Source organism: Pediculus humanus, genomic scaffold (assembly GCF_000006295.1).
Source record: "Pediculus humanus corporis 1103172108308 genomic scaffold, whole genome shotgun sequence".
Taxonomy (NCBI): domain Eukaryota; kingdom Metazoa; phylum Arthropoda; class Insecta; order Psocodea; family Pediculidae; genus Pediculus; species Pediculus humanus.
The window spans coordinates 63,457-88,110 of record NW_002987877.1 but is presented as its reverse complement, the minus strand read 5'-3'; the positions used below and the strand labels follow the sequence as shown (position 1 = coordinate 88,110).

The following is a 24,654-nucleotide window of genomic DNA, read 5'->3' as shown; positions in this document are numbered from 1 at the left end:
AGGATTTTCTCTTATTCTTAAATCATGAAGTTTAACCAAATTTCCATCGTCACACGTCTCACGTTTATTTTCTTTTTCGCCATTTTCGGTAATTTTATCGTTTACCATAATATCCAACGATAATAAATAACTGTCATCATCTTTTAATAAATTTCTGTCGCGCGATGATATAGTGGATGATGATGATGATGATGATGATGAATTAATCATTTTACTTTCAACAGAAACTTCCGTAAACTTATTATTTAATGACGAGTCCTTGTTTTTATTTAAATCATCCGGCGACACGTGGAGTAAACGTGTATTTTCTAAATTGGTATCATTTTCTTTTTCATTTAATACGTGAATATATGTTTCAAATGATTTTTTTTTAATAAAATCTTTATTATTCGTCGACATTATGATTGTTGTTACTCGTTTGTTTTTTAAACCTAAACAACCGGACTACTATTCGATAACGATTTCTTTTCTTAACTGGTATAATTTGTAGCAAAAATTTTCTTTTTTGCCGATACTACTATATAATTATCTTCTTGATACATTTTACAAAAAATTTTTTTTTTTTGCTCACGTACATAACGTCATATATATTTTGATATCGATCTAATTATGTAATAAAAAAATTTAATTATTTTTTCATAAAAATAAATTAATAATGTTTTAATAGCACACAAACGCACACACAAGACTTAATATGATTTTATCAATACGTAGAAAATTAAATAATTGATTGAGAGAGAGAGAAAATTGGTTGGTGTATTATAATAATAATAATAGATTTTGTAAGTTTATTATTAAATTAAACCTTTTGTTAATATGACGATTTGTTAAGGAAAAGGCTAACAACAACCTTGGATAAAATGGTTGTTTCATTTCATTTATATAAAGCGAAAAATTACTTAAGTTTAAGATGCAATTTCCTTTTTCCAGTCGGAGCTTTTAAAACTTTTTCTTTTCATCATTAAAACTTTATGTAACACATTTAAATAAATTTAAAAGGGAGGAGGGGGGAAGGGGGGGGGGAAGAAAGAAAAAAGAAAATTAGAAAAGTTTTAAAATGATGGTACTTGACTCGAAAGAAAAATTTAAATAAAAAAAAAATTAATCTAACATTATCATTATAAAAAAAAAAAAAACCGAAACGTTTGTTTGTTTGTTGTTGTTTTTTTTTAATTCCAGGTTTTAATTACGAATTTTTAAAAACTTTTGTTTTTGTTTCTTTTTGAAATTACAAACAAAAAAAAAAAAAGTTAACAATACTAATAATAATAATAAATAAACGCGAGAGCGCGAATTAAATTTAAAAAATTTATTTATTTTATTTAAAATTAATTAATTATTAATAAATAAATTATTAACATAAATTTTTGTTTTTTTGTTTAAAAAAATGAATAAATTAAAAAGTAGTTTAATAAAAATCAAGATTTATTTAATTTTTTTAAAAACTAGTTCATCAAGTTTTATGTAAACAAGTAATAGAAAAAAAATATTTAATCAATATTATTATTATTATTATTATTATTAGTATTATTATTTACGTTTTAATTTTTTTTTAAATACCACGTAATAATTACTAAGTAATTTTTAAAAAAAAAAATATTTTATTGTTTATTAATAATTAATTAATTAATAATTTATCGCGTAACACAAAACAAAACAAAAGTCACTGATTTTATTATTATTATTATTATTTATTAATTATTATTGTTTATTTATTTTTTTAATTATTATTATTATTATTACAACGCGTTATTATTATTATATTATTTTTTTAAATTTTAATTTTTCTCAATCATTTCGTGATGCGAATTCACTGTCAACTGACAGAAAATATACGAGACAGAGAGAAAGAGGCTCCCCGTGTGTGTGTGTGTGTGATCATTCACGCAGCCTCCCTTTTATTGTCGGTTACATTTCGAAATAACTCATGTTCATCTGCCTAGGGAAAATAATATTTATATATTTTTTTTTAAATTAAAAAGTTTTATAAGCTTTTAAAAAAAAAAAAATTCCTCCATTTTTTTTTTAATTTTCTATTACGTGAAATATATATATATATATTTTTTTTCTACGGTAATAATATTTTGTAATTTTCTTCTTTTATCGTTTTTTTTTTTATGTTTAACAAGTTTTTTTTTTTTTTTTGCAAATCGTATGTCATAAATTTTTTGTTTTTAATGAAATGATTTTCTCTCTCTCTCTCTCTCTCTAAATATCATATTTAATTTATTTTTTTAAATTAAATTTATGTTATGGTAAAAAAAAAAAAAAAAAAAACAATAAAATGCAAACCAATAAATAATATTCTTTCTTTTCCCCTTTCATTTCTCTTTTCTTCTTATAATTATTTATATATAAATAAATTTTTTAATATAGTAATTGTAATAATAATAATAAATTTTCATGTCTATATTAATAATAATATTGTTTTTGTATATGTTTTTTTTTTAGAAATTTTTCTTTTTGATAGTTACACATAAGAAATAAATATACGTCCATGTTTGATACGTAAATGTATTTAAATATTTATTAAATTTGGCGGAATTTACTACTACTACTACTACTACTACTATCAAAAAGATAAAGACAAATTGAATTTTTTTAAAATTTACGTTATTTTATAATTAAAGAGGATTATCGTTGAAGATTTGCGATAGTTTTTCCAATATCCGGAAAATTTTCGGGATGTACACACATAGACACAAATCCAAATATTATTAATTAGTTTGCAATGAAAGTACGATTTAGAATTTCGTAGAGTGGCGCATGCGCAGTTAAACGTATTCGGCCATAACTGTTTGAGTTGAAGCTGAAATTCGTACACAAACAGTTAAGATTTCAATTAAGTGATTTAACTAGATTTTAATTATTTTTATTATATAAAGTGATTAGATTTAAAGAAAAGTGTTTTAAAATTGTAGTTTAATTAAAAATGGCTTCAGATGATGACATTGACGACAGCTTTGCCGGTGAGAATTGCACGTTTTCTTGTTTTGGGGTATTTCGCGTCATTACTTGAAAAAAATTTTAGAGTTACGTTGATCGGATACCCGGTTTATTTAACATTGTTACCAAGTTCAATTTACGTTTACTGTCATTTAAACTACCTTGTTTTTTAAATTGCTGGAAATCCCTATATAAATTATTTAAAACATTCGGTTTATTTATAAATATTGTATTGGTCTGCGGTTCCACTAAAACAATTTTTTTTTTTTTTTTTTTTTTATATATGAAACTAAATTAAAATAATATTGGTGGGTACATCACACTAAAAATTTTTTTTAATAAAATTATTTGATTGTTTTTTTTTCCTGTATAAAAAGAAATTCTTATATTGAAACTTTTTTACGATTATCTGGTTTGTTTTTCTTAGGGTATTTGTTTAAAACAAAAAGGGCAAAAAAAAAAAAAAAAATTTTTTCTGCATAAGATTTTGACCCTCTGATCAAAATGGAGGTCGCAAACAAAGAAAAAAAAAAATTACAATTAAGATTCCTAAAAATAAACATTTTTTTTTTTTTTTTATTCACTTGTTAAAATCATTTTGATATTTATAGTTTTGAAAAAAAAATAATAATTATTATTTTTTTATTATTTTTAATTAAATATATGTTTTTTTATTATTTACAAATAATTATCCTTGTTTAATAGGTTAGACCATTTTATTTCTCAGTAATTAATATTTAAGTCTATAATTTATTATATTTTTAGAAAAAATAACTTTTAATGTTTAAGTCAACCTGTAATTTTGTAATTAATAACTTCAAATAAAAATATTGAAACTTTATTATTATTATTATTTTTAATTTGAGTATTTTCGAGATTTTAGATAAATAATAATTTGTTTTAGGTGATGATAACGAAGAAGCTGCTGCAGGCCCATCTAATGTAAATTCAGAATCAGATGAAAATCAAAGGGGAGAAGATGATGATTACGAACCAGAAGATGGGAGAAGAAGAAAAAAAGGGAAAAAAAGAAAAGCTCGCTCAGAAGGGAAAAAAGATAAAAAAAGGAAAAAAAAGAAAAAGAATGATAGTGGAGATGTTAGTTTTTTGTGGAAAAAAATAATTAATAATCCAATAATAATGAATTTGATTTTCATGCAAAAGATTTTTTTTAGGATTCTGACATTAATTTAGAAGATTCAGCTGGTGGAAATGATTCTGATTATGGTTCGTCTAAAAAGACAGGACGTAAAAGAGGTAGTAGCAAACATTCTGTACCTGCTACACCGACTACCCCTTCTGAAGAAAGTTCTAAAATGCCCAGTGTTGAAGATGTTTGTTCTTCCTTTGGACTCACAGATGTTCAAATTAAATACACAGAACAAGATTTTCAAGATTTGTCTTCTTACAAATTGTTCCAGCAGCACATTAGGCCTTTGTTGGCAAAAGATAATCCCAAGGTTATTTTATTATTAAATTTTCTAGTATTTCTATTTATTTATTTATTTTTTGCTAAAATCCGATTTATATATTAGGTTCCAGTGTCAAAATTAATGATGTTAGTAGCTGCAAAATGGAGAGAGTTTTCATGCATGAATCCTCATAATGAGGAACATGAAAACGATGATAACCCAGAGCCAGATTACATTCCTAAACCAAAGAGATCTCGTTCATCTGCAATAAAAGTAAATAACTTTTTGTGATAAAAAATTTTTTGAGTTTTACATAATTCACACTGAGTATAAAATATAAAAACACTTATTAGTTAAATATTTCACAGAGCGATAATATTGAAGACGATGATGACGAGGAGGAAAAGGGACGTAAAAAACGAGGAAGGAGTAAGAAAGGAACAAAAAAAAATAGTAAAGTACCCACGTTAAAAATAAAATTAGGAAAGCGAAAAAGAGGAAGTTCGGTTAGCAATTGTTTTTTTTTTCTTTCTTTTTTTTATAAATTTTGACGTAAAATTTTTAATTAAAAATTGATATGCTGATATTAGGATGAAGAAGAAAATGAGACTGATAAAAAGTCTGAAGCGTCTGACCGTGATTCGGATGCTGAATTTGAACAAATGCTTCAAGAAGCAGAAGAAGCTTCTCCCGACAATTCTAAAGAAAAGGAAGATCATGAAAATACCGACGCACCAGTCGCTCCGCGAAAAGCCAAAACAAAATTTGGTGTTAAAAATAAAAGAAAACCTAAAAGAAAAATGAACGATAGTAAAAGTGGGGAGGTTAGTTCTTTACGGTCGAATTAGAATTTACTTACTTTCAATTCTTTTTCACATCTTTTAAATTTTATCCCGAATGTTTAAAAACTTTATTTTACAGCAACAAGAACATCAAGATTATTGTGAGGTTTGTCAACAAGGCGGAGAAATTATTTTATGCGATACTTGTCCTCGCGCATACCATTTAGTTTGCCTTGATCCCGAATTAGAAGAAACTCCTGAAGGTAAATGGTCTTGTCCTCATTGTGAAGCTGAGGGAACTCAAGAGCAAGATGATGATGAGCACAACGAGTTTTGTCGTTTGTGCAAAGACGGAGGAGAACTTTTATGTTGTGACTCTTGTACGTCAGCCTATCACATTTTCTGTTTGAATCCTCCCTTGTCGGAAATTCCCGACGGTGATTGGAAATGTCCCAGATGTTCGGTTAGTTTTCATTTTTTTTTTTTTTTGAAATTTTTATTCCCATTAATCCCTGTGGCTCGACGTAATGTTTTTCGTTTTTTTTTTTTTTTTTCTTTTTAGGCCGAACCACTTCCTGGTAAAGTTTCTAAAATATTGACTTGGCGTTGGGCTGATACTCCTTCGGCAGAAAAACCGCCTGAAGAATCTACGACCACCAGTAAAAGAGCACCGAGACAACCTCGACGTTTGCGAGAATATTTTGTGAAATGGGCTGAAAAATCTTACTGGCATTGTGCATGGGTTTCTGAACTCCAGGCAAGTATTTATACGGTTTACTGTGTAAATTAAAAAAAACCCAAACCATTTTGAAATAATCGTTTTATTATTTTATAATTCAGTTGGATGTCGCACATCCGTTGATGCTCAGAAACTATACTAGAAAATTTGACATGGATGAACCTCCTAAAATGGATGAGGCAATTGATGATAGCGATTACAGAATGAAAAAAATTAAAGAGTTCGGAGCAAACGACAATTTATTGGAAGAAAAATATTATAAGTAAGTTTTAAAAATTCTTTATTTGATTTCGGATTTAACTGATAAAGTATTATATAAATAATTAACATCAAACTGTATATTTTAAAATTTTTCTTTTTTTTTTTTTTTAATCAGATTTGGTATAAGACCGGAATGGATGATCGTTCATAGAATTTTAAATCATCGAACAATGCGAGACGGTCGAACTTTGTATTTGGTCAAGTGGAGAGATCTTTGTTACGACCAAGCCACATGGGAAGAAGAAACCGAAGAAATTCCAGGATTGAAACAAGCCATTGAATATTATCTTGATTTGAGAGCTACTTTTAATACCGATGGTAAAAAGGGCAAAAAGGGCAGAGGTAAAAAGCCAAAAACAAAAGAATTGCAAGATGAAGATGATTCTAGAATGCCGTAAGTTTGAAAAATATTTTTAAATTTATTATATACTATGTATTAGAGTATATATTAAATGTTAATTTTACGTTACAGAAGGAGATACACTCCCCCGCCAGAAAAACCTCTTACAAATTTATCGAAAAAATTGGATAAACAACCGGATTATATCGATGCAACCGGTATGCAACTTCATGAATATCAAATGGAAGGATTAAATTGGTTAAGATATTCGTGGGGTCAAGGTATCGATACAATTTTGGCCGACGAAATGGGTCTTGGGAAAACCATTCAAACCATAACATTCCTTTACTCTTTGTATAAAGAAGGGCATTGTAAAGGCCCATTTTTGGTTAGTAATTTAAATCTCACAAGAGAAAAACAAAAAATTTTCCTCTCTGGAATTTGGGTCATTTAAAATTTTTGTTTAGGTTTCTGCACCTTTGTCAACAATTATAAATTGGGAACGAGAATTCGAAACTTGGGCACCTGACTTTTATTGCGTTACTTACGTCGGAGATAAAGATTCCAGAGCTGTAATTAGGGAGAATGAATTGTCATTCGAAGAAGGAGCCGTTAGAGGAAGTAGAGCTACTAAAATAAAAGCTAGTAGTATTAAGTTTAACGTGTTGCTAACTTCCTACGAATTGGTGTCTATCGACGCCGCATGTTTGGGATCCATCGATTGGGCAGTTTTGGTAGTAGATGAAGCTCATCGATTAAAAAGCAATCAGTCAAAAGTGAGGAGATTGAAATGTTATTTTAATTTTTCATACTGTTACGATTTGTCATTTTAACAAATTTTTTTTTTTTTTTTTTTTTTTTTTTTTTTTCAGTTTTTCCGAGTTCTTGCGGGATACAACATTAGTTATAAATTGTTACTTACTGGTACTCCATTGCAAAATAATCTAGAAGAATTATTTCATTTATTAAATTTCATGTGCAGAGATAAATTTAGCGATTTAGCTGCTTTCCAAAATGAGTTTGCCGATATTTCAAAAGAAGAACAAGTAACTAAATTGCATGATCTCTTAGGACCGCATATGTTGCGAAGATTGAAAACGGACGTTTTGAAGGTATTTATTTATTTATTTTATTTTATTTTTTTTTGTGCAAAAGATGTCATTTAAGTCATTTATGAATTATTTATAATTATGTTCAATTTATTTTGAAAGATGGTTTTTTCACAATTCGCTAAAATACAAAAACATTTCGATCAAATTTTAGAACATGCCGGCCAAATCCGAATTCATTGTAAGAGTTGAACTTTCACCGATGCAGAAAAAATATTATAAATGGATTTTAACTAGAAATTTTGAAGCTTTAAATCCCAAGGGAGGTGGACAACAAGTTTCACTCCTCAACATCATGATGGATTTGAAAAAATGTTGCAATCATCCTTATTTGTTTTCTGCTGCTGCCGAAGAAGCTCCTCTGTCTGCAAACGGAACTTACGAGTTGCAAGGATTGATAAAAGCTTCCGGAAAACTAATATTATTGTCCAAAATGTTGAAATTACTTAGAGAACAGGGTCACAGGTAAACGTCGTTATAAAAATTTGGACAAAGAAAAAAAAAAAATTGCGTGTAAATTAACCGTTAATTTTATTGTGTTCATTCATTTCAGAGTTCTTATATTTTCACAAATGACGAAAATGTTAGATTTGCTAGAAGATTATTTAGAAGGAGAAGGTTATAAATATGAAAGAATTGACGGTAGCATAACGGGAAATTTAAGACAGGAAGCCATCGACAGGTTTGTTTAAAATAATAATGTTCCGTTCAATTTTTTTTTTTTTCCAAAAAAATGCACCGAGACGATTTATCTCGAAAAAATTATAGGTTTAATGCACCCGGAGCTCCACAATTTGCTTTCCTTCTGTCCACAAGAGCAGGAGGACTCGGTATCAATTTAGCCACTGCCGATACAGTAATTATTTACGATTCAGATTGGAATCCGCACAATGATATTCAAGCTTTTTCACGTGCTCACAGGATTGGTCAGTCCAATAAGGTAAAACGAGTTTAAATGTAATTGTTACACGTATGTACAAACTGAATACAATTTACGGCTCATCATAGGTTATGATTTACCGTTTCGTCACGAGAAACTCTGTGGAAGAAAGAGTGACGCAAGTTGCCAAAAGAAAAATGATGTTGACGCATTTAGTCGTTAGACCCGGAATGGGTGGTAAAAATACCAATTTCACCAAGCAAGAATTAGATGATATTTTACGTTTCGGTACGGAGGAATTATTTAAAGAAGAAGAAGGTAAGGGATTTTATTCATTTACTTAGTACAACTTACAATTAAATAGCTTAAAAATGAAGTTACCTTTGGCTGTACCTTGATTTTTATAAACCGTTTTGATACAAATATTTAATGCAGGAAAGGAAGAGGAAGCTATTCATTACGATGATAAGGCTGTTGCCGATTTGCTTGATCGGTCCAAAGAAGGTTTAGAACAAAAGGAATCTTGGGCTAACGAGTATTTGTCCAGCTTTAAAGTCGCTAGTTATGCTACCAAAGAGGGCGAAGATGTACGTGTTAATAATTTATTTTTCCACAACCCAAACAAAAAGTTAAACTTTAATAATAAAAATTTATGTGTATTAATTTCTCAATACAGGAAGAAGAAGTTAATACGGAAATAATTAAACAAGAAGCTGAAAATACGGATCCGGCTTATTGGGTCAAGTTATTAAGACATCATTATGAACAACAGCAAGAAGACATAGCAAGAACTTTAGGAAAGGGAAAAAGAGTTAGGAAGCAGGTAAATATGAATAAATATGGCGCCGAATTCCCGACTGGAATTTAATCATCTTGGTATGTAATATTGACGAAAACTTTTATTACAGGTTAATTACAATGATGGTGGGGTCATTGACACTCCTCAAGATTCGACCTGGCAAGAAAATCTATCAGATTACAATTCAGATTTTTCGACTCCGTCCGACGACGACAAGGAAGATGATGACTTTGACGAAAAGAACGATGGTATTTTATTTTATCACAACGAATTTGTCATTGATATTAATTTTTTTTTTTTTTTTTTTTGGGTAACAAAACCTATTTTTTAAATTTCAGACCTTAACAGTCGTCGAAGTCGCCGAAAGCCAGAACGAAGAGAAGAGAGAGACCGACCTTTACCTCCTTTGTTAGCCAGAGTGGGTGGAAATATAGAGGTACGTTTTGACCTAATTTAAAAATTAAGGTTTAGTTTTGGACCTGTGCCTTTTTTTTTAGAAATCGTAAATCAAAAATGGTCTTTTTAAAATTATCTCTTATCAAGTTTTTAGGATTTTATACTTTAAAAAAATTGTTTAAAAGACAAAGCAATTGTCGATAATGAAATCCAAATAATAATAATAATAATTAAATAAGAGAAGTTAGGAACTGTCGTTGCTTATTTCGATCAGTTCAAAGGCCTCTTATTACATTTATTTAATATATATATGTACATGCGTACCTTTTACTTACTATTTTTTTTTCTTATCAGGTTTTGGGTTTTAATGCGAGACAACGTAAAGCTTTCCTAAATGCAATCATGCGTTACGGTATGCCTCCTCAGGATGCATTTAATTCTCAATGGCTTGTCAGGGATTTACGTGGAAAGTCGGAGAAAAACTTTAAAGCCTACGTGAGTCTATTCATGAGACATTTATGCGAGCCTGGTGCGGATAATGCTGAAGCTTTTGCCGATGGCGTACCTAGAGAAGGTTTAAGTCGGCAACATGTTTTGACCCGAATCGGAGTTATGTCTCTCATTCGGAAAAAAGTAATATTAAATTTATCCATCACGTTTTAAAATAAAAACTGTTAATAATATTGTTATTATTATTATTATTATTAAATAATTGTGACACTTTTAGGTACAGGAATTTGAACACATAAATGGTTTTTATAGTATGCCGGAAGCTATTAAAAAAACGCTTATCGAACCGAAAAAGTCTGAAGAAGAAAAAAGCACTACGGCAACTCCGAATTCAACCACGCCTGCCACTAGTGCAGCTCCTAGTCCTGCGCCAGAAACTACCGTGAAAGAGGAGAAAAAAGAAGAAGAGAAAGAAAAAAAAGATGAAGATAATAAAAATAAGGACGCGGAAAAACCTGCACCTGGTGAAAAGAAGTCGGAAGGTACGAAAACGGATGAACAGGAAACTCCGGAGGTGATAGAAATTGACAAATCAGAAAAGGTATCTGAGAAAGAAATCAAAAAAGAAATCGAGGAAGAAAATGTTAAAAAAAGCGAGGAAGAAGACAAGAAAGGAGATGTGACGGCTGACGAAAGTACAACGGTTAAACAAGAAAAAGAAGAAAAGAAAGAAGTCAACGAAGATGTAAAGGTTGAGAAGGCGGATGAAAAAGGAAAAGTCGTAGAAAAGAAAGAAGATGGCGATAATAAGAATAACGTTAAAACGGAAGTAACGAATTCGGGCGACAATCCTTCGGAAGTCGTACAAGAACCTGAAGCTGATAAGGAAAAGAAAGATGAAAAAGATAAGGAAAAGGATAAAAAAGAAGAGAAAGATAAAGATAAGGAAAAGGAAAAAGACAAGGACAAAGAGAAGGAAAAAGAGAAAGAAAAGGAAAAGGAAAAGGAAAAGGAAAAGGAAAAGGAGAAAGAAAAAGAAGAGGAAGACAAAGAAAAAGAAAAAGCGAAAGCGAAACAGAGATTTATGTTTAACATCGCCGACGGTGGTTTTACCGAACTTCACACACTTTGGCTTAACGAAGAAAAAGCTGCCGTACCTGGGAGAGAATATGAAATTTGGCACAGACGGTAATTTGCTTTCATATCATTGATTTTCCTATGCAAATGGCATATTATTATTATTATTTTGTGTTTTGTTTTTCTTATAGTCATGATTATTGGCTTCTCGCTGGTATCGTCACTCACGGCTACGGTCGATGGCAAGATATTCAAAACGACATAAGATTTGCTATAATTAACGAACCCTTCAAAATGGACATGGGCAAAGGAAACTTTTTAGAAATTAAAAATAAATTTTTAGCGAGGCGCTTCAAGGTATGCCCGATGAGATGCAATTACTAATTTTTTTTTTTTATTCGTACCTTATTTTTTTTTGACGGGAATCCGTGTTTAACAAAAAAAAAAAAAAAAAAATTTTCAGCTGTTGGAACAAGCTTTGGTAATCGAAGAACAGCTTAGAAGAGCCGCATACCTTAATTTGACTCAAGATCCCAATCATCCCGCGATGTCTCTCAATGCTCGTTTTGCCGAAGTCGAATGCCTTGCTGAATCTCACCAACATTTATCGAAAGAAAGTTTAGCCGGGAACAAACCCGCGAACGCAGTTTTGCACAAGGTTTTAAATCAATTGGAAGAATTGCTGTCGGACATGAAATCGGACGTGTCGAGATTACCGGCTACACTAGCTAGAATTCCTCCCGTTGCTCAAAGGTTACAAATGTCGGAAAGATCCATACTATCGCGACTTGCCGCCACTACAAGCACGAACACAACTCTCACAAGTCCGGGTGAATAATTCAAATTTACAAATTAACCATTAGCTGTTGCGAATAGATTTTAAAATGGCGACTAATTTTTTTTTTTTATATGTGCAGGGTCAATGAGCAGTCCATTTCCACACGGATTTCAAGGTGGTCAACTTCCAGGCGCCTATGGAAATCCAAATTTCACAAATTTTAGGCCACAATATTCGGTTCCAGGACAACAGACAAAATGATAGTTGTACTCAAATTGTAATTCATAGGGGGAAAATTATTTTTTGTTAGATCTCATCTGCTCTTTGTAGTTTTTTTTTTTTTTTTTTTTTTTTTTTAATGTTGGTAGTGGCGTGGTGATTTCAGTGATTTTTTTTTGTTTCTGTCGGACCTATTATATTTTTTTCAGTATAATTTCACATTAAAGTTTAATTGAAAGTTTCGAAACGTGGTTTTTATGAAACGATATATTAAACGTAATTTTTTTTATATGTATTTAATGTGGTTGTGATTATTTTTTGACGATATATTCATAGTAGGAATGATGATGATAACATTCCTCGATTTAAAATAAAATTAGTATAAAAGATTTGTGAAGGAAGGAATTATTAGAATGAGATGTGAGCATATCTGATGAATTAAATGCTAATTACTGAATGTTGTTATGAATATAAAAAAAAATTCTCATTTAAATTCTAATTTTAAATGTTTGAATATTTATTTTAGTTCAAGGTGTAATAATTAAGAAAATTTTTTTTTTTTTTTAATGATTGACGAAGTAAAAAAAAAAAAATGCTCTTTTTTTTTTTTTGAAAAATAAAAAAATGCTTGTGTCTGATGATATCGTAATTAAAATTCTCTGTTCAGCCTTTGCAGTTATTTTAGGTGATATAAAATGTATTATATTTTGGTAATTTTTGATTTAATATAAATAATTTTTGTCTTCTATTTTTGATTTTTTTTTTTTTTCTCTATCTTTTAAACTTATTTTAACATTTATTTCAAATTATCATATCTAGGACAATAAAAAAAAAAAAAAAAAGAATTTAAATAAATGCGGTAAATTATCTAATGCCACGATTGTATTGTTTTCATGTATCCGGGCAATAAGAAAAAGCGACGACATTTTGTTTGATGTAAAAAAACTAAGTTCTCTGTGGTAAAGGTTCGTTTTATTCTGTGGTTTGAGTGGTAACGGTTTCTTAGTTGATTTAATTCGTTACATTTTTGTTATTATTAATTTTAAAATGAGTTCAGTAAAGGAAACTTTTATTGAAATAATTAATTTCTTTTTTATTAGGAGCCAACCAAAAAAATATGGGCACGGTTATGCTTTTTTTCCAAACAAGATAATGCATCTCTAAAGTTATTTACTTAGCTCAGATTTAAAAGTTTTATTTAATTTATTATGTCTCGCAGAGTATTCTAAGTAACCAGTAATTTTTTTTTTTTTTACAAAATAATTAACAATTGTAAAGTTAGTATTACTCGAAATATATTTATCCTTATCTCATCATTTATTTTTACTTATTAAATAATTGAATCCTATTTACGAGTAAATTATTTATCTGATGATTATTTTTACAGAGTATTATTAGTCAATTATTTTATACATAAAGATAATTGTAATCGATGTCGAACATATATTTTTTTATTTCTCACTTTACATTATGAATTTTTGTAAATTTTACAAAAAATAATAACATATAATGGAAAATGTAATTAAAATATCATGTAGATTATGCGACGAAGATATACGAAATAAAAATGGTTATTTGTTGTATGATTATAATGATAATGCAGAAACAAAAATTGGAAGAAAATTAAATATTATTTTACATTCTAATGTAAGTGCCATCATTTTTTTCTTTTCCCCCCCCCCCAAAGTTTTTTTAATTCAAGGCTTATCGAATAATATCTCATTCATTATAGGAAAAATTTGAAGATTTATCTAATTACTGTTGCGATTATTGTTATTCTAAAATTGAAATGTGTTTCGGATTATTGGTAGACATAAGAGCATCAGATGAAATAATTCAACAAACTTATTTAAATTCTTCAGAAAAAGAAAATCTTGATACATCAAATCAATTATTCATTTGTTCAGAATGTAATGTTACAATATCAGGAATTAAATTATTCACAAAACATCATGAAAATCATATAAAAAAAAAAACGATAGCAGGTTCTAAAAAAGATATCCCACTTTCATCTGTTTTATTTTTAAAAGATGGAGAAAATGATAAAAATGAATTTACTTATGAAAAACATGGAAATGATGAAACATGTTTAATATTTAATGAAAATGAAGATGAAATCCATCGATACAACAATTTCTTTGAGAATAATATAAAAGAAGAAAATTATGAAGAAAATATTTATAAAAAAAATGAATTTGTTAATAATAATAATTTAAATAATAGTGAAAAATTTGAACTTAGAAAATTTAATTTATCGCCTAAACAAATCAATGATGATGATACTACAATTTTAAGTTTTGATTCTTCTGAAGAATATTTAGAAAATGATAATGATGTCAATTTAACAAATGAAAAAGACTTTGATGAACAAGATTCTTATTTTTCCGATGCCTTATCCGAAGATTCAAATTCGAGTCAATCAAGTTATAAAAATTTGGTTGAAATCGTTAAATGGGAATTGGAAAAGTCGGATAGTGAGGATAATGATTTAAAAATAGAACCTAATCAGGATGGAAAATATTATTGTGATGTTTGTAATTTGGAATTTGAATATAAATTTATTCTTGCTCTTCATTTGAAAGAAAATCACAAAGTTTTTCACGAGTTTTTTGACATAAATGCTCAAGAGAAACAAACATTTGAAACATTTTTTGAAGATGATGATGATGATGATGATGATATATTACAAAAATGTTGTTATTGTAAGAAAACATTAACATCATCTGAATTCAATTCTCATATTTTAGAATGTAAAGGAGAATATTCTTTAAATAATAATAATAAAAATGTTCTCTGTCAAATTTGTGGGAAAATGTGCTGCGTTAAAAGTTTAGAAAAACATATGGAAGAACATAAAAAATTAGGTATTGAAATTTTTAAATTTTTTTTCTGTTTTTAAAGTTTTTTCGATAAACATTCAATGTGAATTTTTTTATTTTTAGATGGTTGGGCATGCGAATTATGTGGGAAAAAGTTCAAAGCTAAAAGATTTTTAGAGAGTCATTTGGGAGAACACGATGAAAGTAAAAAGAAAATCTGTGAAATTTGTGGTAAAAAACTGCTGCCACTTTCGTTTTTCAGTCACATTACAAAGCATAGGAAAAAACGTCACATATGTCAATACTGCGGTAAAGCTTTTAGCTACAGTTACGGATTGCGAATACATTTGAAAGTACACGACAATAGTAAAAAATTAGAGCCCAAACCGGAGAAAAAAAAGGACAAAGTTTTTTGTTGGCTTTGCAAGAAAGATTTCAGTTGTGCAATCGCATTGAATAAACATTTGAAAAACGATCATAATGCAGAAGGCGTCGAACAAGATTCTCGATTTCCCTGTTCTCAGTGCGATAAAAAATTTGCCGACATGTTTTCGTTGAAAGCTCATCTTAAATTGATACACGAAATGAAAGATGAGGAAATAGCACGTTTGAAATCATTGCCGGTGTATCGATATATCGAATGCAACGTTTGCAATAAAGTTTTCAATAGCGAAAACAAAATAAGAATTCACATGAAACAGGATCACGGTTTGAAACCTTTCGAAATGGAAATATTGAAAAAGGAATGCGAGAAATGTGGTAAAAAATTTGCTAGCAAACAAAATTTAATTCATCATATAAACGGAGCTCACCTTCACATCAAACCTATGACCTGCGACATTTGTCAGGAAAAATTTGCAAAACATTCTTCTTTGATTTATCATAAATTGAGACATTCTGGTGAAAAACCTTTTCAATGCGAGGTTTGTTAAAATTAGCACAATCGAAAGTTATTAAACGTTTCCTGTAAGGTTTTTATAATGATTTTTTTTTTTTGTATTGTTTCAGTTTTGCCATAAATCTTATAGACAGAGAAACGACGTCATTAGACATTTGGCAAGGCACGTACGCGATAAAGAACTTACTTTAGAAGAAGCTTCTGCTGTAAATAATAGTCCTTCTCGACTGGTGATCAAAAGAAGAATATTTTTAAAAGATTCGAGCATAAATTACAGAACCATATTTCGTAAAAATCGGCGAAAATCCGAAGTCATGGAAATGGAACCCATTTTGGAAGAAGAAGTTAGTGAGATTCAAGAAGAGCAAATGGAATTTAACGAAGATGGAATTTCAGATATGATTTACGTGGAAGAGGTTCAATTGGAAGAAAATCAACCTGAAAGCCCACTGGAGGTTCAGTGCATGAACGTGAAACCTGTGTACAATGAAGAAAGGAATACCATAATTTTATCAAATCCTGTGAAAAACGTTTCTTGTAAATACATGCCATCTCAAATCAAACACATACCGGCCGTCATAGTTAAAAAACAAGAACAGATTCAGTTACCTTAATAATAATTTTTAATATGAGTTCAAATAGAGTTATTATACCAAAAATCAAAATTAAAAAAAAAAATGAACTTTTGAAAGCAATGTTATTTATAAATTAGCAGCTAAAATTATTTTTTTTTTCACGGCCAACAACCTTCCGTTAAATATTTAAGTTCTTTTTTTACATTTGTGTAAATCACATGATTAATTTTAATAATTTTAAATTATGTTTTTCAAGTAGTAGTACGAAATATGTAAAATAAATTATAGTTTATAATTGTAAATTGTTGATTAAAAATCAAATTTAAAAATTGTTTTTACTATTGTTAAATGAAATTATATGAAATTTGAATATTTTTCTAATATAGTTGCGTAAAAAAAAAGATTATTATTATTATTTTCTCTACCGAAAATATAAAACAAATTTTAATTTCCATGTTTTTTTTTTTTTTTTTACAATTAAATCAATACGTTAATTATTTCTGATTAATTTTCCAATTCGCTTGTCAAAACCCTATCAACAGACACCCATTAGCCTTGTATATATTATCGTGTAAGTAGAAAATTAATAATAAACTTGGCAACGTTGTTAAAAAAAAAAAAAAAGAATTCATTGCCTACATCTGTTAGTTTCATTTACCGGGCAAACACGTTCCGTTAGTGATCACGAGATGATGTCTTTTTTGGTTTGTTAATTAATGAAGTGCATTCTTATAGATGTCATGGGAATTTGGCGAGTTACAGTGTTTTTAATATCTCTTACATATCAGGGAAAAGCAGGTATGAATTATTAAACATTTTTAAATTAATTAATTACGGTTTAAAAGTAGTAAGAATATTAACCCACAACTTAATCAAATTCAAAACTGGCTTTTTTTCCCTAATGAAAGTCAGGAGGAATTATTCGTTAAAGTCGTTAAAACTATTTTTCAAAGTTTATAAAAAACTTTTATCGTTAATAATTATACAATAATTGCACGATAATAAGTAATCTAAATCAATAACGTAATTAAAAAAAAAAAATCAAAATCAAACGGAAATTTCATGTAATTTGTAATTAATCATTTTACTTATTAATTTTGTTTAAATATCATTTTAACTTTATTTAAAATTATTATCGTACATTAGAAATGGGGAAAAAATAATCGTTTCGGTTCAATTAAAGTAATTTTTTATTCGAAAAAAAAGCAATTAGTAATGTCATGTAGCCATTATTCCAAGATTAATAAGTAAAAAAAAAAAAAAGGAAGGAAGGAAGGAGGGAAGGAAGAAAAAGCTCAAACGTCGTGTTGCCTTTTTCGATAATTCGTCAGTTATTAATTTTACATCTCGTGCCACTTTTTTTTCGTACCAATGTCGTTAAAAAAAAAAAAAAAAAAAAAAAAAAAAAAAAAAACGAAAAATTTTAATTTATTAACATAAATAAATTATTAATTATTTAAATTTAAATTTAAATCTTGTACGTGGGGGGAGGGAGGGAGGGGAGGAAATTAATTAATTTTTAATTTGCTTATTCGAAGTGTTGTTTGTTTGATTGTTTGTTGTTTGTACAACCTCTCACGTTATTTTTGCCTATATATAAATTTGAAAAGTTTTGTTGCATTCGACCCTTAGTCTGGTTATTATGGCGCCACAAATTATTGATTTAGTAAACGTTAAAAAAAATTATTATTATTATTATTATTCGAATCCGCCATCACAACCACCACCACCACCACCACTACCACGTGTAATGATATTTTTTTTTTTTTTAAACTATCCAATCATCATAATCCCTTTTCTTCCTCTTTTTCCTCAAAAATCATAAAGTAATAATAATAATAATAATGATGATAATTGCAAAAGAAAAAAAATTTCGTTTATGTTGAGTAAATGTATTATTAATAATAATAATAATAATAATAATATTGAAATTAATTTGAAAACGTGTTTTCGTTGTTGTTTAAATAATATCGTCTGCGGTTTGGTGACCCCCCACCCCTCCCCGATTAATTCGATTCGAAAAATTTTTTTTTTTCGATTTGTTAACGGATATTATTTTATTCGTGTGCGAAATTTTTTTTTTTTTTTTTTTTTTTATTTCGTTTAAATGTTTCAATAACGAACGAGACGAAATTTTTAAGTTAGTCACGTGATACGCGACGACGACGACGACGACGACAACAGCGATGAGGAAAATAATGAAAAAGAATTTTCATCCATCCTTTATTGATTCTAACAAATTATTATATATTTCTCTCTCTCTCTCTCTCTTTCATTTCTTTACCCAAGCAAATTTGTAGTCTGTAATTATGAAAAGTGCCGAATGTGGAATGGTTTGAAGAATTTATTTATTTATTTATCGAATTCTAGTATTTTATCGGGGGGAAGGGGGGGAGATTGGGTGGAAGGGAGAGGGGAGGGGCGTAATAAGGAAAGACAGAAAAATGTGGATTTAGAAAATATAAATTTTTTTTTTCGTTCGATTTGTTAGACACGCTTTGATGTGTATGTATGTGGATTTGTGTTTTTTTTTTAGGTACTTGGATACTTTTAGGCTACCTAGGTACTTATCGAAGATGATTTCTTCTTCTTTAGTTTTAAGGTTCGAAAAAGAAATCGTTTTCTTTTTGTTGTCAGGTATTTGTTACAGGATTTTACTTTATTTGTTTTTTTTTAAAATGAAATGGAAAGTTGTTGGATTTTCAGGTGTTTTATTTCTCAGGTGTCTCTCTCCCCCCTCCCCCCTCCCCCCTCTCTCTCTTTCTCTCTATCTCTGTCTCTCACGTACGAGATTTCATTTCGTTGCTATTTCAGCAAGTTTTTTTTTTTTTTTTTTTGAAATCGTGAATCAAGAAATTCGTAATGATATTTTCGAGTATTTGTAATTCGCATCCGGTCATTTCTTGGTCAGGAAATAAGATCGCGTTCAAATTACAATTTTTTTTTTTAAGAAGAGAGATGAAAAAATAAATCTCTCTCTCTCTCTCTCTCTCTCTCTCTCTCTCTCTTGTGTCTCTTCCTAAAAATACCTACTTCTTTTCGTTGAAACCTATTTTAAACCTCGAAGGCACTCAAAACAAATTGTTTTTTTTGCAGACCTCATGTTTTTTCCCTCTCTCTCTCTCTCTCTCTTTGCATTTTACGTTAACAACACAAAGTTGGGTCCTTTGGTCGCACTCACACACACACACACAAATACGAAAAACAATCATTTTTTGTTTTTATAGATGGGAAAGAAAAGAACTCAATAATATAATTTTCAGGTCATCTTATTAAATAATAATAATAATAATAATAATAATGAACACAATTCAAGTCGTGTAATAATAGTCGGGGTATAATTTTCGGTTACTACTCAGGATGTATATTCGTAAAGGAAGGTTTTTCATCGGTTTCCTTTCCGACTGAACAATTTCTTTTAAAAAAAAAAAAAAAAAAAACTAAAGAATGTAATTTCATTTGTAATTTAATTTTAGTTATAAACCGCTTTTTTGAGGTTTGTTAGCGTTTTAAAACCTTTTTACTCCTCTTGTTTTTTTTTTTTTTCGTTTCCTCCTCCCCTCCTCCCTCCCTCCCCCTACCTCTCCGTTTCCCACATTCTTTTTCTTTTTCCGTTACCGTTCTATGTAATTTCAAATAACTAAAATTAAAATTATTAAATTTAAAAAAAAAAAAAAACAAAAAGAGAGAGAGGGGGGAGAGGAGGGGTTTTCTTTTACGGTGTGGGAAATAATAAAACGGTGAAGTGGTTTTAGAAAAAAAGAAATTGTTAAAGAGAGAGAGAGAGAGAGAGAAATAAAAATGATAAAAGGAAAAAAAAGAAATATTGAAAAATAACATTGATAAGATTACACGGGGGGAGGGAGACGGGGAGGAGGAGGAGGAGGAGGGGGGAAACATAAAATTCCATATAAAAAAGAAATACAATTAACGATGGAATTTGTTTTAACGTTAAAATAGACTAATACTACACACACAACGTACCTGAAATTATAAAAAAAAAAAAAAAAAAAAAATTCCTAACACAAAAAATCGTGTACGAAACCTTTTTTTTTTTTTTTTCATCCTTTTGTTTCTTTTCTCTTTTTTGTTAAAACGATACAGATATTTTGTGCGTGTGCGTGCATGCGTGTGCGTGTGCGTGTGCGTGTGCGTGTGCGTGTGTTTGGAAAAGAACCTTGCCGTGAAGGAAATTGGCGATTGTATGTAATTTTTTTTTTTTTTTCACTTTTAATTAGTGTATAAAAAGACAAAATGGATTCGTAATGGTTTTCACTATGCACATTTCTAAGCGTTTGTTTGCATACAAACAATTTTTTTTTCAATCACGCTCGCTTTTTCGAGAATAATAATAATAATGCTAATAATGATGATGATGATAATAATAATAATACCACCAAGTCCAGTTTATAATTAATTAATTTTTTTTTTTTTTTTTAAATATATTTATGCTTGGGTAACCTTAAGTAACCTTGATAAATACAAAAGTAAACGATAATAATAATAATAATAATAATAAACGGCTAACAGATAATGTATAATAATAATAATAATAATAATAAAACAATTTTTTTTTATTTTTAATCTTTCTCTTCTCGAACGGAGAGTCAAAAAGAATGATGATGATGATGATGATGATGATGTGCGTGAGAGAGAGCATATGTATATGTATACACACACACACACACGCGTAAACACATTATGCGTGGGGTCTGGGAGAATTTTTATGTTCCCTCTTGAATTGGTTGACTCTCGTATCTCCTGCTATCTCTTAGTCTAATGCTTTTGATATGTTGTGAAAAATCACAGTTTTTATTATTATTATTATTATTATTATTATTACCGTTTTAAGGTTTTCGATCCGTCGAAAGCCTGAAATTAGTTAGTCGAAAAAAGAAAGTGCGTGCGTGAAAAAAAAAATAAATAAATTTTCTTTTTTTACGAAATAAGGAAATTTTTTTTTTTTTTTTACGCGGTATTTTCGAGGCGTTGCCCCTGTCTCCTGACACGTCGTGAACGTTTCTAAAAATTAATTTATGGATTTTGACTAAAGGCTTGCTTGATAAACAACTCAATGCGGTTTGAATAATTTTTTTTTTACACCGGAATAATAATAATAATAATAATATTTACGGTTGATATTTGTGGGTTAGCTCACGATTTTTCTCGTTGTTAATATTATTGCCAAGAGTTAAAGTAAGGCGCGCACCTGTCAGTTGATTTTGATTAAATTTCTTGTTTGTCAAAGTCGATGATGGGGGGAAAACTAATGAGATAACTTTTTTTTTAAATACATTAATTTTTATTGGGTAACGTTTTTTCCATTATTATTATTATTATTTTTTTTTTTTTTTTTTCGCGGTATTTTTTTAATTTTCAATTATTATTAAGTAATCTCGGCGTTTATACGCCTTTTGGCTTGTTTCATAAAATAATAAAAAAACGGTCAGTTTTTTTTTTTAGTTTCACGGTAATTAATGATCATTATTTACAAAATAAATAAATAAATAATAATAATAATAATAATGATAATAATAAATTGTAATCGGTCGTATTCGAATCGAATTGAAATTTTTTTAAAAAACGATTAATTTTAAATTTATGCGTCGTGTTTGAACAAACAAACAAACAAAATCCAATCCGTAGAAAAAGCGCAAAAGGATATAAAAAAAGAGGGGGAGGGGAGAGGGGAGGGGAGAAGGAAATGATTGATAATCAAAAAAAAAGGGTCAGTAATTAAAAAAAATGAAATATAAAAAAATTATAAAAAAAAAAAAAAAAAAAACAATATTGTGAGAAAGATTCAAAGGAAAGCAAATGAAGAATAGATTTTTAATATATAGTAAATATGTCGGAACTATAATAACAAGAGTACCAACATAAAAAAAAAAAAAAACAACACAAGGATGAAATAAATGATGATGGTCTGCTCATTCTAGAAACGATGAAGATTAATAATGAGTTATTAAATGGTTCTGGTTCTATCATAACAACAACAACAACAAATTTTTTCGAACAGGTTTTTTACGGTCTGTGGAACGCCAATTGTTTTCAAAGGAAAACAAAAACAACAACAAAAGATAATTTATTTCCTTTTAATTGTCTTTTCTATTTCTCATAAATTAAAAATAAATAAATAAATAATCAAGTGCTAGCTATAAGAAGAGTATGGAGAAAAATAAAAAATATTAAAGACGAGCGGGATGTTTAAATTTAAACATTGCACAGACATGATTGCAGACCGAATAATCATCATCATCATCATCATCATGAGAAAACAAGTGATTGATAAAGGAGGGGGGGGGAGACCACCCAAGATATTAAATGTCTAACGTAACGAAACGGAATATGATGAAGTGATTAACTAAAAACTATTAGTTAGAACACAACCAAACCAAACAATCATCGGAAGTTTTTTTTTCTTTTCATTATATCGTACCTGAACGTACGTCACGTTGCTCTGGAAAACACGCACACGCACGTTGAACCTTAAAAATTGACCTTATGATAAGAGAAAGAGAGAAACGTGTTTATTTTCAGAACTATTGCAAATATAACCATTAATTAAGAAAATTATTAGTACTGATATAAAATTACAAACAAACTATATTAATGATATTTAAAATAGTCTAACTGACCACTTTAATAATAATAATAATAGTTTTTTTTTGCGCGCCAAAAAGAGCAAAGGTAAAGATAAAAAAAAAATATATATATATATACTAATGCCCTTGAAAAGATTCTCATAATTTTAAACAAACAACAACAACAACAACAACAATAGCGAAAACGAAAAAAGAACAAAATAGTATTTCTCGAAACATCGTTATTATTATTATTATTATTATTATTATTATTATTGATACTTTTCCAAAGTTGGTGGAAAAATAAAATGAAAATTTTATTTGTCGAATGCAATCAAGCCAAGGAGAGAAAGAGAGAGAGAGAGAGAGAGAAACGGGGAAAAAATACTCGTTTGGAAAGGAGTAAAAAAAAAAAAAAAAGAGTTTACAATAATAATAATGATAATAATGATAATAATGATATTTTGCGTCACGCCCAAATCAAATGCTCTCAACTTGTTGTGGCATTTTTTAATTATTACATAACACACACACACACACACACACACGATGGCGCTTATTTTCCATCCATGTTTATTATTCATCATTCGTAAATTAAACTAAAATATTTTTTTTTTTTTTTGCTGGAAAAAAAAAGAAAATTAATTAACGTAAACTGGCAGACCGAAAGTGGGGGGAGAGCGGGGCGGGGGGTAAAGAAGGTTTTCTTTCTTTTTTTACGCGCGCGGTCCCTCATAAAAAAAAAAAAAAAAAAAAAAAACGTGAAATAAATTTTTTTGTTAGTTAATCGTTTAAAAAGTTATTATTATTATTATTTAAAAATATATATGTGTATAATGATAATAATAATAATAATAATAATAATAATAAATAAAAAGAAAAAGGAGAAGGAGAGAGTGAGAGAGAGAGAGAGAGAAAAAAACTTGTTAATAAATTTTTATGCTCTGGAAGATTGATTCTTAAAATGGTGATGATGTTAAGGTTTATTGTTTAAGCGAATCGTTTTTAAACGAAAAAAAAAAAATTTTTTTTTTTTTTTTTTTTACGGTCGTCATAATAATGAGTTTGATACACCTGAAATATAATTCCGAAACGAAAAGCATAAAGGTTTTTATTTGTTTTTCCCTGCGGTTCTATTTATATATATATGTGCGTGCGTGCGCGTACAGGCACACACACACACACACACGCACCGTTCGAGTGAGGTTTTGATGAGTAAATAAGTCTTTTTTATAAAATGAGAGAATTATTATTATTATTTTTCTGAATGGGTTTTAGATTCGTGAGGACTCGATTGTTTTTTTTTTCTCTCTCTCTCTCTCCTCTCCTCTCCTCTCCTTCTCTACCCTTTTTCTTTTTTTTTCAGTCTCCAGTTCCTTGTCCAGCTCGGTTGGATGTCGTTCGTGTTATTAATTCACATTAAAATGGAAAATTTTTTTAATATTTATGCCTCCCCACATAATATTTACGATGCGGTTTTTTTTTTAAACGAAAATTTTTTATACTTTTAACCATACGTACGGTTTATTTATTTATTTATGTATGTATTTATGTATTTATGTACGTCATTGTTTTTTTCCTTAATAGATG

General features: G+C 28.9%; 2 protein-coding genes across 2 annotated transcripts; both read left to right on the top strand.

Moving 5' to 3' along the window:
- Positions 1–2,932: 2,932 nt before the first annotated feature.
- On the top strand, positions 2,933–12,230 carry Phum_PHUM578860 (Chromodomain helicase-DNA-binding protein, putative; the record flags this gene model as incomplete). The annotated part of the gene is made up of 26 exons (XM_002432219.1): positions 2,933–2,969; positions 3,851–4,044; positions 4,122–4,406; positions 4,482–4,631; positions 4,727–4,864; positions 4,949–5,182; positions 5,280–5,603; positions 5,703–5,912; positions 5,981–6,141; positions 6,256–6,534; positions 6,613–6,868; positions 6,948–7,256; positions 7,353–7,592; positions 7,744–8,054; positions 8,143–8,271; positions 8,358–8,529; positions 8,598–8,787; positions 8,905–9,062; positions 9,146–9,292; positions 9,378–9,516; positions 9,607–9,704; positions 10,019–10,297; positions 10,392–11,302; positions 11,383–11,548; positions 11,655–12,015; positions 12,109–12,230. The coding sequence occupies 26 exons, from the start codon at positions 2,933–2,935 to the stop codon at positions 12,228–12,230; spliced, it is 6,000 nt and encodes a 1,999-aa protein (XP_002432264.1).
- A 1,467-nt stretch (positions 12,231–13,697) lies between these two features.
- On the top strand, positions 13,698–16,519 carry Phum_PHUM578850 (uncharacterized protein; the record flags this gene model as incomplete). Its single annotated transcript, XM_002432218.1, has 4 exons — positions 13,698–13,835; positions 13,921–15,052; positions 15,131–15,930; positions 16,016–16,519. 4 exons carry the CDS (start codon positions 13,698–13,700, stop codon positions 16,517–16,519), a joined length of 2,574 nt encoding a protein of 857 aa, XP_002432263.1.
- Positions 16,520–24,654: the final 8,135 nt, after the last annotated feature.